The 8,581-nt window shown below is 55.5% G+C and overlaps 3 protein-coding genes across 3 annotated transcripts in view; 1 reads left to right on the top strand and 2 right to left on the bottom strand.

The window, feature by feature from the left end:
- Positions 1-387: 387 nt before the first annotated feature.
- On the bottom strand, positions 388-2,497 carry GUITHDRAFT_122049 (hypothetical protein; the record flags this gene model as incomplete). The annotated part of the gene is made up of 7 exons (XM_005818684.1): positions 388-584; positions 968-1,058; positions 1,103-1,180; positions 1,521-1,792; positions 1,838-1,951; positions 1,996-2,201; positions 2,460-2,497. The coding sequence occupies 7 exons, from the start codon at positions 2,495-2,497 to the stop codon at positions 388-390; spliced, it is 996 nt and encodes a 331-aa protein (XP_005818741.1).
- Positions 2,498-3,513: 1,016 nt separating this feature from the next.
- Positions 3,514-5,445, bottom strand: GUITHDRAFT_149090 (hypothetical protein; the record flags this gene model as incomplete). The annotated part of the gene is made up of 5 exons (XM_005818685.1): positions 3,514-3,738; positions 3,796-3,852; positions 3,901-3,981; positions 4,036-4,935; positions 4,996-5,445. The coding sequence occupies 5 exons, from the start codon at positions 5,443-5,445 to the stop codon at positions 3,514-3,516; spliced, it is 1,713 nt and encodes a 570-aa protein (XP_005818742.1).
- A 622-nt stretch (positions 5,446-6,067) lies between these two features.
- The window catches only part of GUITHDRAFT_166830 (hypothetical protein), a gene marked incomplete at its 5' end in the record, with an annotated part of 3,670 nt that continues 1,156 nt past the window's right edge, over positions 6,068-8,581 (top strand). The window contains 16 exons of the mRNA XM_005818686.1: positions 6,068-6,091; positions 6,442-6,502; positions 6,553-6,629; positions 6,690-6,746; positions 6,798-6,839; positions 6,892-6,939; positions 6,985-7,047; positions 7,212-7,267; positions 7,316-7,346; positions 7,399-7,455; positions 7,506-7,573; positions 7,620-7,704; positions 7,825-7,884; positions 7,990-8,048; positions 8,100-8,136; positions 8,257-8,301. Of these exons, the coding sequence (XP_005818743.1) occupies positions 6,068-6,091; positions 6,442-6,502; positions 6,553-6,629; positions 6,690-6,746; positions 6,798-6,839; positions 6,892-6,939; positions 6,985-7,047; positions 7,212-7,267; positions 7,316-7,346; positions 7,399-7,455; positions 7,506-7,573; positions 7,620-7,704; positions 7,825-7,884; positions 7,990-8,048; positions 8,100-8,136; positions 8,257-8,301 (870 nt within the window). The remainder of the gene's footprint in view (positions 6,092-6,441; positions 6,503-6,552; positions 6,630-6,689; positions 6,747-6,797; positions 6,840-6,891; positions 6,940-6,984; positions 7,048-7,211; positions 7,268-7,315; positions 7,347-7,398; positions 7,456-7,505; positions 7,574-7,619; positions 7,705-7,824; positions 7,885-7,989; positions 8,049-8,099; positions 8,137-8,256; positions 8,302-8,581) is intronic.

Below are 8,581 nucleotides of genomic sequence, written 5' to 3' on the forward strand. Positions count from 1 at the left end.
CTTCACTTCCTCCTTCCTCCTCTCCTCCTCCCTTTTCCTCTCCTCCTCCCGTTTCCTCTCCTCCTCCTTCCTCCTCTCCTCCTCCTTCCTCCTCTCCTCCTCCCTTTTCCTCTCCTCCTCCCTTTTCCTCTCCTCCTCCCGTTTCCTCTCCTCCTCCCGTTTCCTCTCCTCCTCCTTCCTCTCATTCTTTCCCTCTTTCGCCGAGCTCTTTGCTTTCTGCTTCCCTTCTTTCCCCTCCTCGACTTCTTTCATGTCGTACACGCCCGTCCACACGTCGCTCTCCTCCATCCCTGCTGCCTTTGCCATCGCCTTCACCACCACCCGACCTCCTCCCACCAGTTCCTGAAGGAAAGGAAAGGCGTTAGTCATCCTTCTCTGCCTTCCAGTTTACATCATCATCATCACCACCACCACCACCACCACCACCACCATCATCATCATCATCATCATCATCATCATCTTCTTCTTCTTCTTCTTCTTCTTCTTCTCTGCCAGTATCCTCATGCTCGTCTCACCACTCGATCTCCAGCTTTGATGCTCGTCGACTTGCGCGTTGGCCTCGTCCCGTCCAGCGAGTAGAAAATCTTGACGAGTAGGTGAGGAGAGGAGAAACAGGAAGGGAAGGCGGAGGCGGAGGAGGAGGAGGAACAGAAGAAGGAACAGGCGAAGGAAGAGGAGGAGGAACAGGTGGTGGTGGAAGAGGGAATTGAGGGGGGGAGGGGTAGCAGGAGGGGGTAGAGGACCTCTGCTCCGCTGGTCGAACATTTGAACATGATCGACTTGTGGCCCTGAATGTCATGAGGGCGAGGAAAACCTTCTGCTCCGCATAAGTTAGGAGACGAGATGAGCAGCAGGAGCAGCAGCAGAAGGAAAAGGAGAAGAGGCAGGAGCAGGGGCAGGGGCAGGGGCAGGGGCAGGGGCAGGGGCAGGAGCAGGAGCAGGAGCAGGAGCAGGAGCAGGAGCAGACCTGGAGTTGCAGCTCGGAGCCGCTGCTTCGCCTTGCCGAAGAAGCGCATGAGAAAGAAGGTGGAGAAGAAGAGAAGAGAGACGAGGAGAAACTGAAGGAGAAGGTCAGCACAGCATTTCCTTCACTTTCCCCCACCATGATGCACTGCAAGCAGGTCGTCCTCCTGTTCTTCGCCCGCTGCTCGTCGACCCTCAAGTTGATCCGTTTGATTTTCTTCGACGAGAATCAGAAGAAAAGAGGAGGAAGGAGAGAGGGAGGGAGGAGAGGGAGGGAGGAGAGGAGAAGAAGGAGAGGGAGGAGAGGAGAGGAGGAGGGAGGAGAGGAGAGGATGGAGGGAGGAGATTTAGGGAGGAGAGGAGAAGAAGGAGAGGGAGGAGAGGAGAGGAGGAGGGAGGAGAGGAGAGGAGGGAGGGAGGAGAGGGAGGGAGGAGAGGAGAGGAGGACGGAGGAGAGGAGAGGAGGAGGGAGGAGAGGAGAGAAGGGAGGGAGGAGAGGCAGGGATCGACAAGATGAAGGAGGGCAAGGAGGGATGGAAGGGGTCGAGGAGAAGGACCTGGATTCCACCTGCCATCTCGTCATCCATGGAGGTTAGCCTCTTGTTATCCTGCACGATGGTCGCATGCATCGCCTCCACGTTCCGCTTCAGCGTGCTCGTCATGTTCGCGAGCTCCTCCTGTTCCTCCTCCTTCAGCCTCCCTCCCTCCCTCCTCTCCTCTCCTCTCCCTGCCTTCATCCTCGACTGGATCTTCTTGTCCTCCTCCAGCGCCTCCTGCACGTGCGAACCTTCTCCTCCTACACGGCGGCGCAGCACATGACCCGTCCGTCCTGCTCCTCTCCTTCAGCATCCCAGCAGCACAGCAAGAGCAGCACCAAGCAGCTGCGAACGTCGGTCGGACAGGCTGTGCGGCAAGGAGGACGCAACAGATGGCTGCATGGCGGGAGCAGAGAGGAAGGGAGACTCGCTCGCCTCCTTGCGCGCCTCCCCTTGCTGAACACCCTGTCAACGGACTAGCTGTAGATCCTCGCACCCTCCACAACGCGCCTCCTCCTCTGTATCTTTCCACTCTTACCCACTCTCTTCCCCTCCTCGTCCTCGTCCTCGTCCTCGTCCTCGTCCTCGCGCTCATCCTCAGCCTCATTTACCTGCTCAGACCTTCTCCGCGCTTCCTCTGCAGTAGCAGCAGCAGCAGCGAGGGTCCTTTCATGCTCCTTGAGAGTTTCCGGGGCAGGCGGCCTGTGAACGACGTTAGACGAGGTGAAAATGAGAAGAGAAGAGAAGAGAAGAGAAGAGAAGAGAAGAGAAGAGAAGAGAAGAGAAGAGAATAGGAGAGAACAGAAGAGGAGAGAAGAGGAGAGAAGAGGAGCGAAGAGGTGAGATGAGGTGAGGTGAGGTGAGGTGAGAAGGCAAGGCAAGGCAAGAGAAGGGGATCGGGGAGGATCGGGAGGGAACGAGGACAACGGAAGGAAGGAAAACAAGAAATGATCGTGCAACCTGTCCTCTCGCTTCAGCTCTTCTAAGAGCTCCCGCATCCTCCTCACATACGCCTCAAGCTTCCTCCAGCGGATATCACTTCTGTGCAACCCTCCAACCAAGATCTGCTCCTCGTCCCCATCTTCCTCCTCGCTCAAGCGACATGCGCGTGCAAGCCTGAGAAATCGACATATGATACGAAGCTCGAGGTTTCAGCATCGCAAGCGATGGACAAGAAGACCAGCAATGAGGGGAGGGAACGATAGAGGTGGCATACAGAAAGCAAGAAGAAGAAAAGGGAGCACCGGATTAGAAGATGTCAAGAACATTGAACTGGGTAGGAAGACAATAGCATGCAAGAGAGGAGGGTAGAGCAATAAAATGAATCCACAGGAAACGAGTGTACTCCAACAGAGCAAGAGAGGAGACAGAGCAACGCATGCCAGCATGATATCAACAGGATCAGGACCAGGATCAGAAAGAGCAGCACCCGCAGTACCATCAGAAAGAGCAGGAGCAGGAGCAGGAGCAGGAGGAGCAGGTGCGGGAGCAGCAGCAGGGCAGCAGGAGAAGCTCTTGAGCAGCAGGAGTATTTTGAGCAGGAGCTGAAGCAGCATGTTGAGAAGGAGCAGGAGGACATGTTGAGAAGGAGCAGGAGGACATGTTGAGAAGGAGCAGGAGGAGTTCTGCCGTCTGCTCACCGCAGGAAGTTGACCTCTGCTCGCCCCGCCATGCCAGGAGCGTGGTCTCTCCAGAACTTTGAAACTTTCCGTGCAACCAAACTTTGAAACTTTACGTCAATTGAAAGTTTGGACTATAATATCATAGCCAGTGGCGCTGACTCGGTGCTGCAGGGCCTCAACTCCGAGTCGCTCGGACTACGTGAGAACTGAACTCGAAGTTCAGCTGGACTATCATGAGGACAATCAGAAGAGTCGAGGAGGCTTGACCCTGACACTGTTTCAATGAATCATTGACTGGCAGAGACTAGTCGGAATGGAAAAATTGAGTTTACTAGAACAAGAAGGCGAAGGGGGAGGATGAGAGAGGGAAAACAATAAGGAATACAAGTGAATTAGAAGTCATCAAGAGATCCGAGGGAGAGGCCGGCGGCTCGGGAGCCCGATTCTCTCTTCTTCAGCTCTTCCTGCCAGCTAGCGAGCTTAGAAACCACTGGCTGATCTCCTTTTTTCTCGTGTGTCGCTTTCGTTGAGTCGGGGGAGTCGAAAACGTTAAAAGAATCGGGGTTCTTGTGCTTTGCCTCAAGCTCATTCCATCCATCCCCTCGCACCTTCTTCACCTGTTCTTCAGCTCAGCGTCGCCTGCTCGAGCAACAACACTCCTTCACCTGCTTTACCTGGTTCACACGCGCAGCTTCCTCCAGTCCCGCAAGCATCCGATTGTTCGATTCGACCTACCACATCCCATCACTTCATGATCCACGTCTGCAAGGTCTTCTTACCACGTCCTTCACACTCGGCTCCGCCTTGTCTCGTGCTCTGTGATTTGAGCCCCAAACGTGATAAACCCCACCCACGTCACTCTGCTAACCGTCGGTCAACCAGCACGAAGGAGACCGTCATCACTCGGCACTTACCTTGGCCTTTGCGTAGGGATTGTTCATCTCAAAAATCACGTTCCTCCTCTTCTCAGCGTTCATGATGGAGTCGGGGAGCAGGTCGCCCAAACTCCCTGTTATCTTCATTTTCTCTGCGTCCCCAGCTGCATGTAGCAGGCTGCGGTACTCGTCTCTTGCACTTCGTCTGAGCTCCGAAAGGGAGACGGTGGGAGTGCTCGAGAGCGGGCTCATAGCGAGAGACAGCAGCCGCTCGTCATTCGTGCCCTTCTGTGTGCTGGTTGCTGGTCTTGCTGACAGCGAGAGAGGAGAAGCTGAGTCGGCGAGCTGGGCATGAGGAGAGACGACTTGATGCTTGGTCGGAACTGACGAGAGGGATTGAACTCTTCCGGGCTCTAGGATCATCCCGTCCATCTTCATCTTTCGGATCAGTGCGTCATCCCTGGCCGCCTTGGCTGTGCCAGCAGGTTTCCGAACCCGTTGCTGCCGGAGCTCAGAAGATTTCAGTGGATTTGCAACGCCTAGATCCTGTGACTCAGCCTGCACAGCTCTTTTGATCTCCTGCTGGACTCGCGCTTGATGAAGCACGGCAGTGTCTGAAGCTTTGTGCTGCATCGATGCGAGGATCCCTTGGATCTGCTTGTTTTGCTTCTGAAGTTCATCTTCTGCCGCCGGTTCTTGGCTTACTGCCGCGCTCCCAGCAGGCGGGGAGCCAGGGTACTGCGGAAGGTAAATGTTGATGTTAATCGGGTTTGCCTGAGCCGCCCCTGTGCCCTGCTGCCCGCTCTTTTGAATTTCTTCCACGAGAGAACCCAGGTCCTGCAGTCGAAGAATCTCCTTGACAGGCACCGTTGGATGAGAGCTAAGCCCCATCAGCGATGTGCTTGCCAGCATTTGCTTCCGTCCAAGTTTCAATTCACCCTGCACAACATTGTGAGAAAACTACACGGAGCACAAGGTGTTGGTGCTGAATGCACTCACAGAGTCTCTTTGAGCTCGAAGCTCTGCAGCTAGATGTACGGCTGTTTTCTGCAGTGCCCGTAGCTTTGCAAGCTTCTGTTGAGACCGGAAGCCGTCCTGGTACAGACTCAGCCTGAACTGTTGTTCCCAGCCTCTTTCCAACAAGAGCCATACCTTTGCAAGGTCGAGTTCAGCTTCATAAAGCTTCTTGGCAACAATCTTTGCCCGATTTCTCAAGCTATCACCCTCAACTGTACCCAGGAGAGCATCGCCTTGGAAACCAGCGTTGATACTTCCCTTACCCTCACTTGCCACCCAGACAGTGCAGGCGAACAAGAGCACAGCACCGCAAGCACAGAAACTTCCCCATCTCATCTTCCTCTTATCCTTGACGATGACAGCGATGGCGCAGTAGTCTCCCATTGGCCTTCCCCTCCCATCCCCGTCCCTTCCTCTTCCCTCCGTCACCATCGCCGCCCTCGTCCCGATATAGAGGTCGGACCCACCCTTGCCGTTTTGTTTTCCACCCCTACCCCCACAGAAGCAAGGGATGGTGACATAACCCCTCAATTTGATACTCGAATTAAGGGTATAAGTCCCGGATGGGTACTACCCACCAGGTCAATAAAGCAATCCAAATACCACCCCATTGGTAATTACCCCTATCGCCCGCTTCGGTACCAACTACCCCTTGGGATTATCACCCCGTGACTCAGGCATTTCTACCCCACCTCAATCCCATGCCTTCAAGGACCCAGTCAACACCTGTTGTTTCACCCCTACCCCCCAGGTTTCACTACCCTGGAAACATTCCCATGAACCGTACCCTCCCTCACCCCAAGTGGTACCACCCCCACCCTTACCGAAGGCCTCTGACTCCGCCTCAGAGACGGTGAAGTTTCAAAAGGACTAAGCTGGGCTATATTATTTTTCAATTTCATTTAGCTGAATTACTTTCGGCTCTACAGCCGATGAGGTCCTACCTCGATAGATCTCGGGTACTAGAAAGTAGGGGTACTTGGGCCATACTGGGTCCTAGGAAGATGTGAGGAAAGTTCGGTAGGCTCACAGGTTCGCCTCGCCTACTCAGAAGATGGCGGCGCGCGTGTGCGCAGCGGTAAGGAGGAGGAGGATGAGGAGGGGGAGGGAGGGGGAGGAGGGGGGGTTGGGGGGGGAGGGGGAATTGGAGAGATCATGGCGAAGTTGAGGAGAAGAGAGGAGGGAGGAGAGATGAGACGAGGAGAGAAGGGGGAAACGGATGGAAAGCGAGGAAAGACTCGAGGCAGAAGGGACGGAAGGAGGGAGGGAGGGAGGGAAGGTAGGGGGAGAAGGACCATGAGAGTCATGGGTGAGCAAGAAGCCGTGGAAGATCGAGTCGGAGATATAGTGTGAGAGCCGAACAGGGATGGGAAAGGGAGATGATGGTGTTGAAACGGAATTTGGCGTTGCTGACGCTTGTTGCATTAGCTGAGCAAGTCAGGAGTCCAGATTGCGAGATCGTTTCGCAAGAACGCTTCCTTCTTCGGAGGTATAGCTCTGCGACTGAGCATATGAATGGCCCTTCTGAAGTGCCAGCAGCATCGAGGATCGGCATTCTGAAGAGCTATGGATCCACGGCACGATTTATGTCGACGGAACCAATTTTGGTTCCCAAGGTAGAGGAGGAGGAGGAGGAGGAGGAGGAGGAGGAGAAGGGAAGTGCTGAGGCTGATCAGGTCAACAACATTTATCCCGTTTCAAACTTCAAGGAGGAGATTCGACGACGAGAACGAGTCGGCTTCCCCTTGTTCGTCTCAACAGACTAATCTGGTGATCATGGGCAGGTGGCGACCACTTGGTTTCCCTATCCGGTCTACTCGTTGGAGGTGATGGAAGGAGGAGAAGAGGAGGGAAGGGACGAGGATGATGGTGGAGCAGGAGTTCAAGCAGGTGGGCACATGCCAGCTGGCGTCTGCTGTCTTCCAGGTAACGGGAGGATGATGGCGAAAGGAAGGTGACTGCTCCCGGCAGGAACCGCTCCGAGTCGATATTCTCAACCGTGTGGTCCTCTGGCAACGAGCTGGATGGAGAACGGTGAGAAGGAGAGGGAGGAGGTGGACGAGTGAGGACAGGGAGGCGGGGAGGAGGTGGACGAGTGAGGACAGGGAGGCGGGGTGAGGACGAGAAGGAGGAAGCGAACAAGTTCATGGGATCGTGGTGCATTTCAAAGAGCCTGTCTCTCACTGTTACTGGTGCAGATTGCTCGTATTGCCAAGAACCGAAACATGGTGTCTGGAGGAGGAAAAAAGCCATGGTCCGCTTCCTCCATCTTCCGCCGATGCACAACTGACTGATGTGTTAGGGCTCAGAAGAAAACGGGCAGAGCGCGCCAGGTGAGGCAGTGCTGGTCGTGTAAGGTGATGGTGACAAGTAGCTCGCTGCCAGGGCTCTATCCGAGCTCCCCACTTCAGACATGGAGGAAAGGCGCATGGGCCTGTGCAGGTGGATGACCGGAGGCTGGGGGGTCCCGTGGGATTGCTGACTCCCCGCAGCGGTCCTTTGCCATTGACATGCCCAAGAAAGTGAGACGGCTAGGAGTTCGAGTAGCTATGAGCTCTAGGTCCTCCTTGCCGCTTGAGCGCCAGGACGTTGAACGTCTCCTCCAGGATGCGAGAGGGCAAAGTCTGGATCGTTGAATCTGAGAAGCTGTCGAGTTCAAAGACTCGCCACGCAGCTGCCGTTGCCCGTCAGGTAGAATCTACGTCTGATCCTCTCCGACCTTCGCCCTCCTCGAGCCATCTGCCATTCTCTCTCTTCCTTCTCCTCTTCCTTCCTGCTCCTGTTCTGCTACCTTGCTCACTTCCAGCTCAGTGGGGATGGGATAGTTGTCTCTTCATAACGGGCTCCTCGCCAGACAAGAACTTCGACTTGGTAGGATGCGAGGGGAGGAAGTAGGGGGTGGAGGAGAGAGGGGGAGGAAGCTGCAGGAGAAGTTGGATGCAAGACGAAGTAGAAATGGACTCATTGCTACCGCAGGCGACCGGTAACCTGCCGAACCTACGTGCTATTCCCGCGCACAAGACATCAGTCTATACGTGAGGAGAAGGATGAGGTCGAGGCGCCGCTGCTGACAGAACAACTTACAGGATCCTCAAGCACAAACAGCTCGTCATTACGAAGGAGGTGAGTCGCCCTTCCTTCTCTTTCTTCTTACCTCCCCGTCTGTCCCTCTCCCCGTCTCTTAGTTCCTGTCCCTCCCCCTTCTCTTCCTCCCTTCTCTCCCTGCCTCTCATCTTCGCTCAGGCTGTTGATCTCCTTCACGTTCATTTGTTGCGATGGGCTCCAGCGGTACGTCACGTTGAATGTGGAGGCGAAGGGGACGGGAGGAGACAGGAGGAAGCGAGAGGAGGAGACAGGAGGAAGCGAGAGGAGGAGGAGGAGGAGGAGGAGGAGGAGGAGGAGGAGGAGGAGGAGGAGGAGGAGGGGGGGGGAGGAGGAGGGAGAAGAAGGAGGAGCTGGTGGTCGTCGTCCTCTTGTTCTGCTTGAGGAGGAGGTGGTTGTTGGTGGTGGTGGTGGCGGCGGCGCCGGCGGCGGCTCCTCCTCCTCATCCTCATGCTGTTGTCGTGGC

Source organism: Guillardia theta (genome assembly GCF_000315625.1).
Source record: "Guillardia theta CCMP2712 unplaced genomic scaffold GUITHscaffold_277, whole genome shotgun sequence".
In the NCBI taxonomy this organism is placed as follows: Eukaryota; class Cryptophyceae; order Pyrenomonadales; family Geminigeraceae; genus Guillardia; species Guillardia theta.